Consider the following 20,881-nt stretch of genomic DNA (forward strand, 5'->3'; position numbering starts at 1 on the left):
TAGATCAGAGTTCCTCCTACAAGTTCAAGGATTTCAGAAGCCTGCTCCACATTAACTCAGAGCAGAGTTCTTAATGTGGCTGCCTGTTCTGTGAAATAGCATTCCTGTTGAGATATGACAGGTGGCCGCTATCTGCACTTACCAGAAATGGCTGAAGCCATTTTTGTTCCAGCAGGCTCTCCCAGCTGGGGCTTTGCCAAGAGGGTCCACTTGTTAGTGTTTTAGTATTGTCTTAACTGTATTTTTTTGTTTTTGTGTTTTTAACTGCTTTAAATTATTCTGTGTAAACCGCTGAGATTGGTTTAGAAGGCAATTAATAAGTGCAGATTAAGTAATACCTATGGCTCAACAAAAATCTGGATCCAAGTCAATAACCTCAAATGCATGCAAAGGTTAACCATATACTTTGGTGTCCAATACACTAAATGATAGTTTTAGTGTACAAGCATGTTTGTGTGAGATCATAATTCCATCCTTTCCCCGCCGTTTGGCTAGATTTGATTATGGAGGTTTTGTTTTTAACACTGAAATACGCTTGTTTTATGGATGAGAAGAGATAACTACGTGAACCTGATCAACAAGTTGAAATGCCTAAAATTGTGTTGATAACTCACACACCATCATTCAATGCTTTGAAACATACTACTCCACCCATATAAATGTCTCCAAAATATCTGTGGTTAGCAAAGTCTCTTGACATGTGACCTTTCATGAAATGAAAATTTGCATATTGATTTATTCAAGAAAATATTTGTTTGGATCTTATTTTGAATCTGAATGCTCTGTCTTTACATATACTATGTTATGAATGAGGTTGGTTAAAGCTTCACCTCTCAAGGCACAGTGCGAATTGTCCTTACAGGCATTCAGTTAGCTGAAGAAACAGTGAGTCCTAAAATTTTTACCACAAATTTTGTAAAGAAATACATTTCAATAATCTTTCAGAAAAAGCAACTGTTTCATAAAGATAATTATATCTTCCTATACTGATTACAATATGGGTATATTCGTTTAATTCCCTGCTATTTCACCAAGAATGAAGCTATTTTGCCAAGTGCTTTTATTCCTAGGATTGACAATCTACTTTGAATCTTGTGGGACTCTAGAAAAGTTGGAAATGTATCTTTTAAAAAAAATAACAACCAAGTAGCTCATTTTATAGGGGAAACTGGTCTTTCAAGATATCAACCGTACCAACATAATAACTATACTTTGAATAAAAAAAAATCATTTTATATTCCAGGTCAAGTTCAGATGCCTTCAATATTATATGCATTTACTTTTAAGCCTCAAACTGCATGTATCCAACATTGTACTTAAATAATTTTCCTTTCGCCTGCATTCTTTATAGATGTCATCTATGGGTCAGGTATTGGGGGGGGGGGAGAAAAAAAAAGGAAAGTTGGTGCATTTGAAAGAAGTTTAATTACTTGTGTTTTGAAATATTAGATTGAGACATGCTTCCATGTTTTGTATGCCTTAACATTTTTACCAGGATATGGCCATGTTCTGATCTTCTGTTACATTCACGAGTTGTCTTTCCAAAGCACAGTACAATATAAGCCAAATGCCAATGCTAAGAATAATCAACCTCTACAAACAGATGAATTTTTAATTGACTGGGTTTTATGCATACGGACATTTAATAGAATGACTCAAAATAGTTGTTATAATATAGACAGGCTTCCTTTGACTGTGCACATCTGAAAGAGGCATGTACCACTTGTGTTTCTCCCTAGTTCCCACTCAGTATGTTACTGCACTTTGAACTTACTTACACTGGAATTTCATGTAGGACCTTGTGGCTTCTAGATTACTGGTACTTTGGGGGCTTTAACACAGTTTTTCTGGACTCAAATTCTGCAGTTCCTACAGTCACTTAGATCTGACCCAAGTGAGCAAGATCATGATTTTCTTTAGTAACTTCAGACTTCTTTATAATTAAGGCCAACAAGGGAAAGACAACTGATGCAGAATATTGTAGTGCTCCACCACATCACTCTTCACTGAGAAATCTTCTCACATTTGATCAGGCACCTGTGAACAAATATTACATCATTATGTTTACAGTATACACAATATAGCATTCTCTATTCTTGTTTTATACTGGAATTCAGCTACTTAACAAGTACGGAATACTGTCTTCAAAAAATCACTCATACTAACTTGCTTGCCTATATTATATTCTAAATCTGACAGCTTATATTCAATTGTTTCTTGCATCTATCTACCCTAACATTTTGGATTCATTTCTCCTTAAATGTACTGCACGCATTTTCAATATTTGTCTGGCACTTGCTTGTTTCCACTGTATCTTGTCTAATGCTTTTACAACTATACATGGACCTAGTATTTCAAAACTTACTTTCATCATCTGAATCGAATCCAAAGAGTGTCCGACATTTCTTTTGTGCAAGGTGAAGCTCAAGTGCTTCTGAGTTACAGTAGGTGGTCAGGCATTTGCTGCATCTTAACCTTTCCAATTTGCTACTAGTTTTATCTTGTTCTGAATGGGTATCTACTTTCTCAGTCAAAGTTTTTCTACGTTTTGGCATGCTAATGTATCGCTCATCCAGGTAACTTGGTGGCAATGGTCTAACAAAAGGCTTTGTTAAAATTAAGCCATATGAAGTATTTTCTGTTATCAGATTTGGTTTGGAAGGCAACTGAGCAACACTGTTTGGTGGTGTATCAGGAGAGTTCTGTAAAACAGGCGGAACGGATCCATTTTCTGTCCTTGTTTTGTCAATCACACTTTCTGAATCAGTATCTAGGGATGCTGAAGAAGTCTGTTCCAGTTCACCATACCCATTGACTAGTTGGTCAGTAACATTACAGTTCTCCGAATTTGGCTCTACCGCAGGTATCTTTTGGTCTATCAAGTTCACCACTGTAGCAGTACCTTCACATGCATTTTCATTCCCATTCGGAATTACACTATTAATTTTCTTCTCACTCTGAATGTAAGTCTTTGGTTCTGTAGAATCTTTCCTCGCTTTCCATGTTGGAACTGGCAAGTCTATTACAGTCTCCTTTTTACTATTACTACTTTCTTTTTCCTGGATGCTACACTGGGATTCCAAAGTAGTATCTGAAAAAATGTTTTCATCAGCTTCTTCCGAAGGACCAGTTTTGTTGGAATAATGCTGAGCTTCATGCTCATACAGCAACGAAAGATCTTCATAAAGTTTACCGCACTGTGCAAAGTTACACTGAGCTTTAAACTCACTGTGGCTTTTTATATGCTCCGCAAGTTCTGTGGATAGCTTAAATCTCTGATTACAGTTAAAGTGTAAACAAAAATAAACATTTGGATAAACATGCTGCTTTAGATGATCAATAAAATGTTGAGAATCAAAAAACTTTCTCTGACAGAAGCGACATTTTCCTTTATTAGACTTCATTATGTGTTCTTGCACCTTCAGATCAGAGGGGTGAGCTTTCCGGGCATGTTTATTCAGAAATCTTATCTTTTTAAAGACTCTAATACAGCCATTAGCAGGACACTTGAAGTTACCTGCTTGGTCCATAATGTCAAAGTCATTCTGAGGGCATAACACCCCATTTACTTTATGAAGTACAGGCAACTCTTTATTTAGGTTGCTATCACTTTCTGGAAATCCTCCCATGGTTTCTGGTTCAGGAGTATTATTTGAACAGCTATCACAACTACCATTTTCGATAATGGTCCCCTGGCAACTATCATGATTTTCAGTTATATCAAAAAGGAGTTCAGAATTCTGCATCTCCTGATTTGTATCCGGTATGATGACAACCTCTACTTTGCTGTCTTTGCAGCTTTCCGACTTCCCATTTTCAGTTGTGACACCTGTATCGGCACAGTTTATTTCATTTTCGTTAGGGGTTTCCTGATCATGACAAGTAACAGCAAGGTGACGCCTTGTCATTTTCTTGATGTGATTCTTTAAGTGCTTGAGCATTACTCCTTTTTGCCTGAATTTCCTGCGACACATTACACAGGAAAAGCTGCCTTTTTTCTGATGAGCTTGTGCATGCCTCACAATGTGACCACCAAGAAATTCCCTGTTACATAACACACAACGGTGCCTTGGTACATTGTGATCGACTTTAGATGAACTGAGAGTTATATGGTTTTTCTTGGAATTATCATGTGCTCCAGAAGGGCTATCATGCTCTAGTTCTGTATTGTTTACATCAGCTATACAGGCTTGATCACCACGCAATCCTCGACGTGTCTTTGAAACATGTGCGGAAGAATGCCCTGGCATACTTTTATTCAAATCAACTGATGCTTTCTCTTTTAGCAGTGCTAAACAGTTCTGCTTGATCATCAAGAAATTCCAGAACTCAGGATCAAAGAACAACCCCTTTTTCAAAATTGGAAGCAGCTCAAATCGCACACGATTCTGAACAGAACTGGTTTGATCGTTGTACTCTTCATCCGCAAATTTGTACAGATGTTCAACTGTGCTATATGATTCCAAGGTGCGCTCAAGGAAAAAGACAGAAAGAGCACATATTCTGACAATCTCCAAGTCATTTGGCAAAAAGTGAGCAATGGTTTTATATATCAGACACTTCATTTTGGGATCATCACGGAGATCCAACTGGAGAGCACTTCCACATATCTCAACACAAATCTGCAGGCCTTCTTTGCCAACCTATGAAAAAGAAATGAGACAATATAACTTACCAATGTTTTCAAAACCCAGAACACAAAGACAATCCAATTTACTGGGATCCTTCTACATCTCATAATATTCTACAGCTATTTACAAATTATAATATACTGAATGGAGCAGGCATGAACATCCCTGCCAAATATGTTGTTTTAAAAAAAGTTTCTGTTTAGCCCCAAAGTATTATTTTTGCCATGTTACGTTCTTAATCAACAGTTATTGTTTTCTATTACACCATGACTATTATACCAAGCCTTCAATTGGAGTATTACATCAGGGGAAGGGCCAATGAAATTGTCTTCCTTGATATGAGCTAGACTGACGGCCTGAGGCTACAGCAGCCTCCTATATACTAGCACAACTGTTACAGATTTATAAAGGAGACCTCTGAAAGCACCAAGTTGCACCTCTGGATGTTAGAAGGAAGTCATACTTCTGGTTGTACTTTCGTGGTGATGTAAAAGTGAGGAAAAGACATATTTCCCTTATGGTGCAACACACAATCTTCAGATGCACATATAATGTATGAATCTTACTGAAGTATGTCTACATTATAGTGCAATGAAATGAGTAATAAAGTTATTGAATTAATACTTGATGGCATAAGTAACAATGGCAATATAGACAAGTAATACTGGGAAGATTATTATTTTTTAAATGCATTTTTCTCGAATAAATTTACAGAATGCAAAAAACTAACAAGCTGATGCAATAAAATCAATCTTCAAAGTTTCTGTTTAAACACCACTTGATCTTATGTCCCTATACAGACAAAGAACTGCAAGTTTCACTAGTGGCACTGTGTACATTTCTGCTGCAAACTAAACCATGATTTCACAGTATGTTTTGGATCTTAACCAGGATTAAAATAGTGGTTAGCATTAGTTATGATTAAGAGTTATGTCTGCAATGCTCCTATCTCAGCATCTATAAACAATTTCCTGACATTTAAACTAAAAGTTCTATTATGCAACTGTACTCTGTGTACAATAATTATTCATAGCAGTGGTGGAATCTAGTATTTTTTTTAAAAAAAGAAGTTTTCACGAAACAATAACTTACTTCATCCCTAATAACTTTCATGAAAGGGAATATAACTCTTATGTTTGTAGCTATCCTTAGGAGGTGGTAGCATTGCTCTACAAATACTTGTTTTGATGGATTAGATTTAAGCTGCAGTTTACTCCAAATGAAGATCAGCTCCCTATAAAACAGAAAGTGGTTTGTTAGCATGAAGCTCAAACAGCAATTCTGTAAGTGAAATATTTATAGAAGAGTAATTATGCTACTAAGAACACAGTAATTTACATATAACTAAGGATTATAAACACACACACACACACACAGAGAGAGAGAGAGAGAGAGAGAGAGAGAGAGAGAGAGAGAGAGAGAGAATATGCAGTATATCCCATGCTGTAAGGGTATCTTCAATAGCAATTCAGAAAAGTGAAACCTTGACTATGTATTAGTTACAACTATAAGTTATACTTCTACTAGCCTTTAGTAGAATATTATGAGAGATAAAGTATTTACCATATGTAATACATCTCTCCCTTTTTGAGCTGTGGAATAAGGAATGATTCACAAAGGTACAAGGCTAAGGCAGTCTTCCCTTCCTTTGCAATGTTGCAGATGATTTCAGTGCCATTCTTGCAATCAGTCCTCAGCAAGTGCTATACAATCAAAATGAGATCCATTTGAGTAAGTCTAGTAACATTAATGCTCACCATTTAACAGTAATTGGAATCCTCAAACTGCTGCTACTAGAGCGATTGCTGTCAAATATGAATGCCAATTTTATTTTGGGTTAGGATTGGGAGTGTTGCCTAGATTTTTATTTTAGAATGGAAGTATATTAAGACAGTTTCTATGCAACATATATTTGACCCTTGTAAGCAGCTAGTTTGGCAATTTGATTTCAGTAAAATGCATCCCAAAAACACTCAGTAACAATGTTAAAAGGGATAAAAAAATAAATTCATAATATTAACACATACAGAAAGTTGTGATGGAAGTTTAGCAGTAAACTATAACTTGCTGTAAATTGATGTATTTTTATTCAACTCTGTGTAAAACTATTGATTGTAACACAGTAAAAATTGCTACCTTATTAATTTTGTAGCAGAGTGATTGAGAAAGATAGTATCAAGTATTATTTTAATTCCAGAAAAAAATGACTAATGTATGCATGCCATCTGTGTATAAGATGACTATTTAAAGAATTGGAGACCATGTTTTAGAGTCATCACTGCCTGTGACATACATTTTTTTCTGCATAAACACTGTTTCTGAACAAGGTCTAAACCACTGAGACTCTTGGGATTGCCAATCGGAAGGTTGGCGGTTTGAATCCGTGCGAGGGGTGAACTCCTGTTGTTCTGTCCCAGCTTCTGCCAACCTAGCAGTTCAAAAACATAGCAGTGAAGGTAGATAGATAGGTACTATTGTAGTGGGAAGGTAAATGGAATTTCCATGCACTCTGGCACTTGTCATGGTGTCCCGTTGTCCCAGAAGGAGTTTAGTCATGCTGGCCACATAACCCGGAAAGTCTGCAGACAAACGCTGGCTTCCTCAGCCCGAAATGAGATGAGGGCTGCACCCCATAGTTGCATTTGACTGGACTTAACCATCCAGGGGTCCTTTACCTTTAACCTTACATACAGCATTTCAATAACTCCCAAGCAAAAGAAGACATTAGCTTTCAGCAGCATGGTTGTCAGTGTTGCAGGAAATTTAGTGCCACTGCTATGGGATTCTACTGAGAAGACTAACAATTAATACTGTTCTAGCCTAAAATGTTTTTAAAATGTTTTATGTTTTAAATAACATTAATTAACACTATAAACCATTAAAATGCAATGCATTTTCTCTCACTCCCCCCCCCCACGCCACGAGAAAACATGGATCTCATCAGGAACTGCTTGCAATTTGGTCCCATCAATTTCACCTCTCCATTTACTTCTATATGGCCCCCATCACACCAACTATGGACATCCAGTTCTGGAGTAGGGGTAGTGCAATGCTAGCATTAGGATGGAAACAGCTTCTATTGCTCTTCAGAAATTATCTTCTGTGCAAAGTTTGATATTTAGTGCAGGAATTTGATTTTAAAACATCCTTGTTTTACCATTTGTCTACTTTGCTGTAATAGGAATTTTACAATTATCCTCAAAACATTAAGCACAAAAATGTGTTGAACAGTACCTCCTGAAAAAGCTGGTCTTCCAGTGGTGACATATAAAGACACATGAAAAATGCTTGATGGAAGTAAAGGTCTTTACTAATATCTGGATGATTCATGCAAGATTTGATTAGAGCCATTGCCTCTGGGATGCGTTCGCAGGCAATAAGGTATCTGGCACGCAATTCAAAGAACAGTGGGTTTTCAGAGCTTAAATATTTGTTAACTGGTAAAAACAAATGAAAAAAACAGTTAGATTACAAAAATCTTAAATTGCAACATAGGTTAAACAAAAAGTTCTATTTTACAAAGATGTAAGGTAAGAGCTTCTGTTAAAGTTAACAAATTATGCTAGGTCAACCTCCCAACAAATTGCTTTGGGTATTTCTGAATTGCATATGCTGTTGTGTAAATCTGGTTATATTATACTGTATTTTTACCTGTACTTTATGTTCTAAGTATGCTGGAGGCCTTTTTTTCTGTAACAAACTAACAAATTTAATAAAAAAAATTGGTAAAATATCTAGATTAATAATAGAATGAGGTCAGTTAGGTGTCAGCTACATTAGAAATCAGTATAAAAATTCTTACATTAACAAGAAATAGCATATCACCTCCACTGCCAGATGCCTCTTTCATATTAACTCAGCCCCAGTGACTGTTTAATGACAACTGTAAGCCTTTTACTGCAATATTCTTCATTACAATTGCATTTCAAACTCCTATACAAGCAAATGTTTCACAACTGACTGAGGGGAAGATTTGTATAGACAATTGGCGGAAATGCATGGAGTTGTTCTTTGAACTCTTTGCTCATCAGGAGCAATACACAGAAATTGAAAGCTCCACATGTATAAGCGGCCAATAGGGCAAGACTAGTGTGCTCATATTAAGAATAACACAGGCCATTTATTCCACCCGTGTCTTTTAATTTCCATGGCAATTCATTTTATTCTGTTATGTGATTTTATGGGGTGTTCTTTTTCCTTTCTTTTCCATAACTGTCAGCTGCCCTGGGAATAATGATACAGCAGGAAGGAAGGAAGAGAAATTCCGTTTTGGGGGGGAAATTAATCAATTTATAAATGCCAATTCTACCCCGCTATCCCCAGTATAAAAAGAGTGACAGACAACCTGCAAATGAAGTTACATAAAATTATAAGCAGATATCATGATTTAGGACATTTCTCTGTGGTACTATTTTGGTCTATTTATGGAAAAAAGCTTAGTACCCAACTCCTGAGAAACTGGCTTTGCTTTAAGGACAGCTTGTAATATAGGATCTTCCCAAGGCCCTCCATCTCTGATAATTCGAGTCACCAACTCCAAATTAACGCTTCCGTATCTGCTCAAGAGGTTCTGACATTCCTAAAATGGATACAAATATTTCTTTAATACGTCAAGTGGACTGAGCTTTGTTTGTCTTTTCATAAATAAATTGCATAATTTAATATAATTCCATATACACACAGGGTAAAATACATTTAAAGCATTAATTCTCGTTTAGCTTATGTCACGAGTTAAGGGGAACCTTTTCTGTTGTTTACATTTGTATTTTCGAAGTTTAAAATAAAATTTTAAAAAATGAAGATAACGGCGATATCTTGACTAGGTGGGAGGGAAGTCAGAGTGCTGGCCAGTAATGCATTCAGGTTACCCTTCTCAATGCACCTTGACTAGCTCTTTCAAGCTTTCCTTCCCCAACACCCCCAGCAGCACACAAATATATCACAGAGACTTCTGCAACATTCTCTCAATGCGTCACAGGGTGAAGGCTGAGATGGCAGTGGCAATGCTGGGAGGCAAGCCCAAAGTGCTCAGTGTTCTTGGTGAGTGAAAAGGCTACAAGAAAGACATCAGACAATGGTATTGGCCTGGCAAAAAGCTGTGTGACTCTCAGGCTTACTTCCAATTGACAGCTCCCTGTAAGCACCTTGTCATTTAGCACTAAAAAACTGTTTTCTACTGTACTTTCCCAGTGTGCATGTGAGGACACGACACTGTAACTGTGGGATCCAAAGTCACAGGCTGAAAAAAGTTGGCCATCCTTGTCCTAGGGAAATTTAGCATAAAAAGCTAATCTTACTGATCATAGCATAAAATATTTACCAGTGATCTCATTTCTCAATTTTAAGATTTTTCAAAGCAGGAGGCTACTTTTTGCTTACTGAGTCTCTGTCACATACTCTGAAAACTGTAATAATAGCCTTTCCTCAAACATATGAACAATAAATTACCTGGATTGAGCCCAGCATATCTTTTAAAGGATCTTCATAGAATTCATCCTTTCCAAAGAACAGCAACAATTCAAAAAAACTCCTAAAAATCAAAGCAATTAGGAATCAAAAACGAGGCAAAAAATGAAGACATATTTAGTTCACAAGTTTTAAGCGCAGAATTTTAAACTAAGCACCAATGTGACACTAGCCCCTGTGGGCTTTATATCAACTAGCACCCTGAATTGCATCAGAACACATAAGGAAGCCACTGAATATACTAGAGCACTAGCATATGTTCTCACTTATGTATCATGAAGATGAAACTTGTGTGACTGAGATAGGAAGGGACTGGGAACCTGTGGCTGTCCAGAAGATCCTGAATTTCAACTCCTGCCAGCAAGCATGTTCAATGGTTGGGGATGACAATAATTGTAGTTCAGCAGCATCTGGACAGCCACAGAATCCCCATTTCTGATATGAAGTCAGCATTAATTCTGACTATCCCTTCCCTCGTATTGCACATGGCTTGCCAGTCAGCATTAATTCAGTCCTATCAGTATTCAACTTCATAATGGCTACGCAGTGGGCAATCCTCAAGACTGCAGAACCTAAGAGGAGAGAGAGCTAGTCAACTCCAGCTTCCTGGATAATCTAACCTAATGATCCCAAATGCATGTGGTATTATAAGAAGCAACCCTTATAGGAATTTGCAAGGGAAGTTCCAAACATGTTTCACTATCCATTCTGACCTTCCTGCCAAAAATACAAGTAACTTCTTGAACAATTTTACAAGCCTCTGCTAAGGCATTCGTGACACCAAAAATAACTCAAACAAAAGTGCAGATTATTTTAGTCCACAGGCAAAATTTAAAGGCATAAATGAACACATCTGGGAGCCAAAATTCTTCCTCAAAACCAGGCACAGGCAAACTCAGCCCTCCAGATGTTTTGGAACTATAACTCCCATCATCCCTAGCTAACAGGACCAGTGGTCAAGGATGATGGGAATTGTAGTCCCAAAACATCTGGAGGGCCGAGTTTGCCTATGCCTACTCAAAACCTTCAAGCTGGAGATTTCTGTTTAAATTCCAGGGTTATCTCCACCCCTATACTGCTTCAAAATTTGGAGGAAGGCTGGCAGCTTGCTACATTCTTCAGAGAGCAGTGTCATACTTGTTGTGGTGAACAAAAGTACTGAAGCACCACTGTAAAAATACGGAAATCTAGCTAAGGTATAGAACACTTAGAGAACCCACATCAATATTGACCAACTACAGATTTGAGCTTTTTAATGTGCAGTGCCTAAGGAAGAGACAGGTGATTCCAGCCAGCAACTAGCCAAGTGTCTACTAGTCTTCACCAGCCAAGGAAAACCCCACCCACACCCAGTACATACTCTGCACTGGCAGTTGATACTGGCTGATATGTATCAAAAAGAGCCAAGATTGAACTTTCAGTATTTCAAAACAGAGACTGTACGGGAACTTGTGACTCACAAGTCAAACTGAACACAACTATTATTTACAGAGGTGGCAGACGTGAGGAGACAGGGGATTAAAAATAAAAAGTATTTCAATCTGATCACAGATTATTTTGATCATCATTTTAAAAAAATGCTCAAAGCAGGTTTATCAAGCGCTTGAGCTGGTTTCCATAAGCGCTTGAGCTGGTTTAAAAATAAGCAAACATCCTAATATGGCATATTAACAATTAAGTTTCTTTTAAAAATAGTAATAACACCATTCCATCTAAAACTAGCTTTTCTATGAAATGTTCAGCTCTGTTTCACGTCTTAAATTCACAAGGGTAAATCCCCCCCCAAAATCTATCATAGAGCTAGATTAATTAACATGTGGAAAATGAGAACTATCATCGAACAATATATATAGGCCAATCCCAGCCTTACATGTGAACACACAGGAGGATATTGTTAGTTACAAACTGAAACTTGTGAAATGGTTATGACAGCAACCATTGATTTTTGCATGGGGGGGGGGGGAATGAGAGATTAATTTTCTTCACAACACTTAACTCAGAAAATACACAGAGTTGTCATTGACTATGCGTTTCTCAAGTGATGAATTATCCAGAAAATTAGGACAGAAATAGGAGAAACAAATATTTTGCTTTGACATGTTCTGCTGAAGTTGTTCTGTTTCTATTTTCCCAGGCATTTTTATTAACCAGTTGTACAGGTTTGCAGAGGCCTCAAACTATTCTTTATGTTTCATTCAGATATAGTTTAGCACTTTTACTTGTTCACAACATTGGAATCTTACAGGATGAAGAGTGAAATAATAATACTTACAAGGCTAAGCTACTCAGCACATACTGCACGTGCTCACAATCAGTTGGGAATGATACACAAGCAGATGTGAAACAACAGAGAGCTGTCTGAAGCACTTGAAGCTGTGGCAGAGGAACCTGCCATCTTCCAGCATAGTCTTCCACAACCTATTGGCAGGGGAAAAGGGAAAAAAAGAGTACAAATTAAATATGGTCAAAATTAGAACAAAGAGGAATCCTAACAATTTGCAAAGCCATGGGGATCTCTTTTGTAATACAGTGGTACCTCAGGTTACAAACGCTTCAGGTTACATACGCTTCAGGTTACAGACTCCGCTAACCCAGAAATAGTACCTCAGGTTAAGAACTTTGCTTCAAGATGAGAACAGAAATGGGGCTCCGGTAGCGCGGCGGCAGTGGGAGGCCCCATTAGCTAAAGTGGTGCTTCAGGTTAAGAACAGTTTCAGGTTAAGAACAGACCTCCAGAACGAATTAAGTACGTAACCAGAGGTACCACTGTATTTGGCAAATGGGCAGTCCACTGTCAGGGTCAATAAAATTGCTACCAAAAATTACAACAATTTGAGACAGGACAGGAACTCTGATAAACAAGAACTAGATCTGGATGAAACTGAGGACTGCTAACACAGGCAGAATATAAACAAGTGTGCCTACATACACAGAAAAACTACTGGGGCTAGGGGCCCAACAACTATTTGTCCTGACTTTTTTTACTTTTGGAATGTTTCATTACCCACTCAGTGATGGGCTGGAATTCTTTCACCAAATAGAATTACTGTATTTATTGTTTAAATATGTATTTGATATATACACACCACCTCATTGCATCCATCCTCTCCATAACATTCAGAAAGAGCTAACAAGCAAGATATAGCAAAGAAATAGAAAATAAAGGGTAGTCTGAAGAGAAAACAAAGCAAAAGAAGGAAAAAAGAGTGAGAGGTAGACCACCACCAACCTAATGGATATGCGTGGGCTTCAATGCTGATCAAATATCATATTAACAAATTATCTTTTGAAAAACTGCACTTAGAAATCTCATTTTACCTGTCGGCACCAATAAGGCCAAGTCTTAGGAAGGAATGCTTATTTGGGGCTCTTTGTTTTGAGCGAGCTGATGTGTGCTCTTGCCAGGGAGAGGGAACAAAGGTGCTTGCAGGCATTTAGTAACAAGCAGTTCTTCCACACATCCTCCAACAAGACGGATGGACTAATAAAGACAGGAGGGGTGGTTGGATGGGGGATGAGAATGAATACTTGAAGGGAGGGCAGTGGGGTGGCCTGCTAGAGATCATCAACATGAAGTGACCATTGCACAAGGCAACTCCTCCCATTCAGTTTTTACCGCTTTGAATATTTTGCTACCAAGTCTTGTGATGAGGAGGGTATTCAGCATCAAGTATGTATTGCAGAAGCTGCACAACTTGTTCAAATAATATTTAAAGCAGTATTTAAATGAATATGTTGAGTGTGCCTTGCATTTGTAAACACAATGGAATATGCAACATATTAACTACAGAGGGGACAGAATCTGTGTTTGCATGTAGATTATGAGGTTGAATCAACTGTGCTCATTCATTTATTTTAATAAAAACATTAAATATGCTTGGCGGCATAGAAAAGTTCAGCAGACATTTAAAGATTAAAGTCTGCTGAAACTTTACTGGCATTGCTTTCCATAGGACAGGGCCAATAACATTAAAGGCTTGTTTTCTCGTTGCTGTCAAATGAGCCTTGCCAATCCTGGGGACAACCAATGAAGCTTCACACAGTGAAGAGGTTGATTTATATCCCATTTCCATTGTTTCCCATGGGCTTTTTTGCTGGATAGGATTAAATTGATCCAAATCTGTTAGTAAAAATTAAGCATATATGTTTTTAACATAAATAGATGTCAAGCATGAGATGCATTTTCTCCAGAAACAATACTGCAGTAATTTATAATTCTTTTTAACATAGCCGTACTAGCTGCAGCAGCTGTAATCCTACTACGTTTCCGAACACAATTCAAAGTGGTGGTGGTGCTGACCTTTAAAGCCCTAAATGGCATCGGGCCCAGTATACCTGAAGGAGTGTCTCCACCCCCATCATTCAGGCCAGACACTGAGGTCCAACACCAAGGGCCTTCTGGTGGTTCCCTCACTGCAAGAAGCGAAGTTACAGGGAACCAGGCAGAGGGCCTTCTAAGTAGTGGCGCCTGTCCTGTGGAACACCCTCCCATCAGATGTCAAAGAAATTAACAACTACAGTCATACCTCATGTTGCGTCCACTTCAGGTTACATGTTTTTGTGTTGCGTCCTGCAGCAACCAGGAAGTACCAGAATGGGTTACTTCCGGGTTTCGCCGCTCGCACATGCAAAGAAGCACTAAATAGCGCTGTGCGCGGGCGCAGACGCGGCACTTTGGCTTGCGTCAGTTCCGTGTCACGGATGGGCCTCTGAAACTGATCCCGTCCGTAACACGAGGTTCCACTGTATCCGAGGATTAGAAGACATCTGCAGGCAGCCCTGTTTAGGGAAGTTTTTAATGACTGGTGTTTTAAAGTACTTTTAATCTTTTGTTGGAAGCCGCCCAGAGTGGCTGGGGAAACCCAGCCAGATGGGCAGGATATAAATAATAGATCATCATTATCATCATCATCATCAATGGGAATGGTTGAAATGACACTTGTTACCCCCACCAATATCACTTAGGAATTCGGATAGAAGAGAGATGATTTCATGATAACAGGTAGCAAACTACCAGGTACAGTGGTACGTCTGGTTACAAACTTAATCCGTTCTGGAGGTCCGTTTGCAACCCAAAACCGTTCTTAACATGAGACGCACTTTCACTAATGGCACCTCCTGCTGCTGCTGCGCTGCCAGCGTGCGACTTCCGCTTGCATCCTGGGGCAAAGTTCACAACCAGGAGCATCTACTTCCGGGTTAGCGGAAGCATTCATAAGGAGGGTGATACGTAACACAAGGTTCCACTGTATAAGTCAGCTGGCATCAGATACATATATACATAATTTTATTTGTTTGCTGCCTTTCCATAGTTAAAACCATGCTCACAGCGTCTTACAACATAAAAAAAATAAAAAGTACACAATCAGATTAAACCATTTCCACATAAATCATAATATGATCTAAAATAATGTACAAAAAATATATTAAAAACTGCAGCAACCCCACCCCCAACAAAACCCCTAAACCAGGCATGGCTAAACTTGGCCCTCCAGATGTTATAGGACAACTCCCATCATCCCTAGCTAACAGGACCAGTAGTCAGGGATGATGAGGACTGTAGTCCCAAAACATCTGGAGGGCCAAGTTTGGCCATGCCTGCCCTAAATAACACCCCAACCCAAGAGTCTGCTTAGTAGCCTCAGGGCCCTGCCCTCTGAGGCTAGGTGGGAAAAGGCCTGCAAGGCAGAGAGCAGGTCTTCTAGGGCTCACAGCCAAGAAGGTCTAGCTGTTAAAGAACTAGCTGTTTTACTTGTAGCACATTATCTAAATATCAGCACCCAAAACCAGCTTACACTTCAACTGCACATCTTGAAGTAGTCCTTTGGTCACAGTGGTTTACCTGCCTGTAAAGAGCTGAAGGCTACCCTGTGACATTTCTAGCATAGTATACCATTTTAAAAAAGCTTAATGTTTTCTCTTTTATATTTCCTCACTCAGTCTAGAATAAGCTAGATTTACTCTGAGATAAAATTTGCAATTCAAAGTTACTCTATTGCATATACACATAATTATATGCTATGGAGAAAATGTAAAAATACAAGGTATTTTGAACCAACAACTATAAGCAAGAGCAAAGATATTAAAGTTATGCTCTTACAGATTATCAGCCAGTTAAACAATGTATGAAGAAGTAGGAGAAATGTTTACAGCCAAGATGGGGAACGTGTGGGCTTCCAGATGTGGCTGGAATCCAAATCCTACAAACCCAAGCTGGAATGGCCAATAGGGATGGTAGGATCTGTAGTCCAGCAACATCTGCAGAACTACTTGTTTTATGATTTACAAGTTTAACAATCATGAATGCACCTTTCACTGTGAAAGCAAAGAACACATTGTATCACTATTTAAAAGTCAAGGAACACAGGAAGAAGCCAGTAGCCTGGTCCCATGATAGCTGCAGAGCAGGGGAATCCCCTTCCTCTATGATCAGCATGGGAACACAAGATACTAACTAGCTTTTTATCAGTTATGCTAGTGAAAGACTTTATTTTTCTCCTCAGACAGCATGGAAACCAAATAAGACTGGCTGAGGGGAAACAAAACTACATGCACACCTTCCTGGTGAGTATTAAACACAAGGCTATTTAAAATGCCCTTTTAACTCTTGGTCTTCAGAAGTTATGTAAAAGACTCAGCATCTACTGAGAAATGAGACAAACAGTGCAATTCTACCAAATCCCACTGTGTTCAGTAGGACTTGCTTGTTGATAAGTATGCACAGGATTGCAGCCAGAATCTTGTATATGAAAACAGGATAGTATTGCTAAGATGCTGCAAAAATATAGTCAGCTCTAGCCAAAGGGAGTAGTTGATGAAAATAAGAAATCTTGTAAGTAGCAGCTAAGTTCACTATTCCTATAAAGGCCTACTTCAAATTTCAGAACTCAGAGCTTGCAAGGTAAATGGGCACCTGCCATAAAGTACCGTATTTTTTGCACCATAACACTCACTTTTTTCCTCCTAGAAAGTAAGGGGAAATGTCTGTGCGTGTTATGGAGCGAATGCCTGCGGGTGGCGGGGGAGATCTGCTGCAGTCGTGAGCAGAGGATCCATGGTTCCCCTTCTTTCCCTCCTCCGTGGTTACAAAGCATGGATCCACATGGATCCTCAGGATTTTTGCATTGGGCTACTCCAAACTCACTGTCAGATCACATGTCTGTGGCCACAGCATGAACCACAAAAATCATATATCCACTATTTCGTTTAGAATATTTTTTTTCTTGTTTTCCTCCTCTAAAAACTACGTGCGTGTTATGGTCTGGTGCGTGTTATAGAGCGAAAAATACGGTACTTACCATCAAGGAAATAATTTAGTAGAATAATATTAATCAGATTATGTTCATGTAAACTGAAATGCCCAAAGACTAAAAACCAGCTCCAAACTTGGATCCCGACATGTGTTATGCATATCCTCTACCTACAAACATTACTAACTGAACAGGTGTGTTACTCAACATCAAATTGCAAAATCAATGTCAAAGTTAGGAACACCCGTTGCTTACGCATAAACTAGTTATGACAACTAAATCCTCCAATCCCATATGATAAGGAATAAGAATTGTAGCCATGAAAAAGCACAGCTTCCTTTAGCTCTGCTTCACTATTGCTTTCTTGTAATAACACTGTCTCCTTCTTCCATTTTAAGGCATCAATTTTGTTAAGGTGTGTTTTTTTAATATAAAAAAAGTTTGACTGCAAGGTACTGCTTGTCAATACACATATATGACAGTCAGACTTAGGCAAATGAATAGCCACACACTATTCCATATCAAGCACACAGCAATGAATGTGTTATTGGAATTTATTAAAATTGTCATTGTATACCACTACTTTACCCTGAGCATCCAATTGTGGAAATTTATAGTAATAATTCAGTAACTTTGTATATCATTTTAAAACTACTCTACATCAGTCAGGAACATATTCACAGGGTTGTACACAATGAGTGCACAAGCGAGTTTGCAACACTGCCTGGCCGAAGCAGCTAGCAAGACCTTCCATACCTAAGCTTCCTCACACCAGAGACAGAGAAAAATACAGCTTACAAGACAAGACAGATCCTGTATGAGAAAAGCGCCAAGGAAACAGTGACAGTGGAAAGGCACAACACTGCCTGGTTTAAACAGAAAATGGAGGGTATGAAGCCAATAAAAAATAGAAAGGCAGGTTAAGTAGATTTCCATTCCAGCCCTAAACACACTGATTTGGAAGTCTAAATGTTTATCAATGAAGACTGTTTAAAACTGCAAGTTTTACCATGCCAACCAGATTTTTCACCAACTGACACAGCACTGTAAGTGTGGAATAGATGAACTGTCAGTGCATAGAATCTACGTGTTTGAGAGAATGGGGAATGAGAAAGAAACAAAGACTGGGCCATTCACAGGCCTATTAAATCTAGTTTTTAAAAATCAAAAGCTACGAAGAAAGGATTACAGAAAGGATTCTTTAAAGGGTATCAGCACACAAGATGTAGCTAGCTAGATATTTGCAAGTTAGTTTCTATCAGCAGTCTTCCTCCAAAGCATAGCATTTTATACACTGGCATTTTTTTCTGTCTGCATGCTATTAGGGAAGGGAAGAGAGAAGCACCTAGCATATAGTCACAGTTGGGAGCTTCTGCCTGTTCTTGTCACTACACCACAATCAAAAGTGCCTAACACAGGTTACAAAGCTATGGTGTTTACAATAATCTACTAGTCAAGCATTTGATATGCTATTTATATAAAATGCATGGCCAACATGAAATCAAAGCTATCTTCTGATTACCTTTGCATTAACAACCCAATATGAACATGTCTAGTCAGAACTAAAACTCAATGAGTTCACTAACTTCCAGGTAAGTGGGTAACAGGAGTCCTTCCCAAATAATTTAAATACAAAATAAGGATAGCAAAAATGGTATTTTATTTGGCCACCAAGTCTCAATACATTGTCATCCAGTCAATTTTGAATTGCTGTTGCCTTATATACAAGCAACCTACAAAAATGCAAACAATGTAGCAATGACATTTAGCTGTCATTTATCATCTTTAGGCTCTTGAAACTGCTTTAAAAATGTTCCAAACCTGGTAAATAGTTGAACAGCAAGTGTTTCAAAATTAAGCAAATAATTCATTAGAACAATTGACTCAAGGAGGGGAAAAAAAACCCTGATTGATTCCAATGAGCATACACACCTGCAAGTAAGTTTCGCTAAATAGGGTGAACTTCACCTCAAGCACGCATTGCACAGGACTGTTCGTGTCATAAGATACCTTGTAGAAATAGCAGCCTAGCAATGTTTCAAATAATACGAACCAAGCAGTTAATTAATAAAACAAGACCACTCAACCAACCATGGCCCTCCTCTTCCTCCTCTTCCCCAGGGAACAAAAGCCTTCAGGGACAGCTACCCCTCCTAACAAACAGCACCAGCAACGCAAACCAGTTTGCCACCAGCCATTTTCCTCGGAGCGCATTTTTCTTTCTCCCGTGGCAAGGAAGCCCTATTATTATTATTATTATTATTATTATTATTATTATGATTATTATTATTATTTAAGGGAAGGAAGGACAGGCCAGGAAAGACTTTCCCCGGAGGAGAACAAACCTGTCTGTCTCCTCCTGCTCCTTTTTGCCTCTTGCAAACAACTCGCACCCCCTCCGCCAAGCCCTGACCTCACGGGGACCCCCGCGCGCCACCCTGGCAACTAACTAACTTCCCGACCGGCGGGCCGAGAGGGAAGGGAGAAGCTCCCTCCCTCCCTCCCTCCTCCCCAGCACCCCCACCGCGACAGCACCAGGAAGGGAGGGGGGAATGAAAAGGTCAGGCCGAGCTCCACTGTTGACACCCCACACAAATCACTGTTCCCTCTCACAATAAAAGAAGGGAGGGCCAACCACGAGCTCGTGAACCTCGCTATTCCCGAGGGGAGAAACTGACCTGAGGGGAGACTAGAGGAATGGGAGAGAAAATGAAGGAGCTTCCTCCGCGACCGGTCGTCGCCCGTGAGGGGGAAAAAAGAAGCGAACAGGGGCCCGGAGAACGGCGCCTCGCTTTGGCCGAGAAAGGGGCCCTCAGCGTCGCCCCCTCCGGCGGTTGGTCCGCCCCCGCGAAGCGCCTCCAAGAGAACCACCCGCAGGGGACCCGTCGCCGAGCAGCTTTTCCTGCCCGGCCGCCCCTGTCCTTCTGTCCGCCTCCCCAGCCCACCCCCACCCCGCAAGGTGTCAGCCTCCAGGGGGCGGGGCCAGCGCCTCACCTGGCAGAAGCGGTAGCAATAATACTGGCTGCTCAAGGCCGGGGACAAGCCGGTGGGAAGCCGCGGCCCGGCAATGGCCTCGAGTTCCTCGCCGAGCCTCTCTGACTCCTGATCGCTCTCGTCTTCCGCCATGCTGCTCCGGCCGCCCTGCGCGTACCGAGCTCCTCCAGCTCCCCTCCCCTGTGCTCCCGATCCGCCGGATGGCCCGCCCCCTGTCGCGGCGTTCCTCAATTCCGGCACCACCCCCCACGGGCCATCCTTATTGGCGAGCTCGCTTGTCAATCAGCCGCCACGGACCCCCGCAACCTCCGACCCTCCGGCCGTTTAATTTCGGCACAGCTCCGGCTCTCCGGCTCCTGATTGGGAAACGCGCCTCCCTATCCGCGGCTGAACTTTCAGACCCACATTCTGATTGGCGGGAGGCCCTATCTATCAACCCCCTGCCCCCTCCTAAGCTCCTCCTATGCCCTCGGCGATTGGGCCCGCATTTCATCCTTCAAAGTAAACAATCTCCGCCTCCTCCCTTGTGAGTGGGCCGCG

The 20,881-nt window shown here is 39.9% G+C and overlaps 1 protein-coding gene across 4 annotated transcripts; it reads right to left on the minus strand.

Moving 5' to 3' along the window:
* Positions 1–1,406: 1,406 nt before the first annotated feature.
* ZNF654 (zinc finger protein 654) lies at positions 1,407–20,732 on the minus strand (the record flags this gene model as incomplete). 4 transcript variants are annotated; one of them, XM_083498565.1, is made up of 9 exons in its annotated part: positions 20,342–20,732; positions 12,370–12,515; positions 10,080–10,161; positions 9,075–9,210; positions 7,866–8,068; positions 6,195–6,334; positions 5,724–5,865; positions 2,366–4,643; positions 1,407–2,037 (listed from the first exon to the last, which is right to left on the minus strand). In XM_083498565.1, the coding sequence occupies exons 1-9, from the start codon at positions 20,471–20,473 to the stop codon at positions 2,030–2,032; spliced, it is 3,267 nt and encodes a 1,088-aa protein (XP_083354691.1). In that variant the 5' UTR covers positions 20,474–20,732. The 4 variants fall into 4 exon arrangements, with proteins under 4 accessions (XP_083354691.1, XP_083354693.1, XP_083354692.1 ...); XM_083498567.1 differs by lacking the exon at positions 20,342–20,732 and adding an exon at positions 20,026–20,190; XM_083498566.1 differs by lacking the exon at positions 20,342–20,732 and having other exon boundaries at positions 10,080–10,158; positions 12,366–12,408.
* Between the last annotated feature and the right edge of the window lie 149 nt (positions 20,733–20,881).

Source organism: Podarcis liolepis, assembly GCF_965112155.1.
Source record: "Podarcis liolepis genome assembly, chromosome: 4".
Taxonomy (NCBI): Eukaryota; Metazoa; Chordata; class Lepidosauria; order Squamata; family Lacertidae; genus Podarcis; species Podarcis liolepis.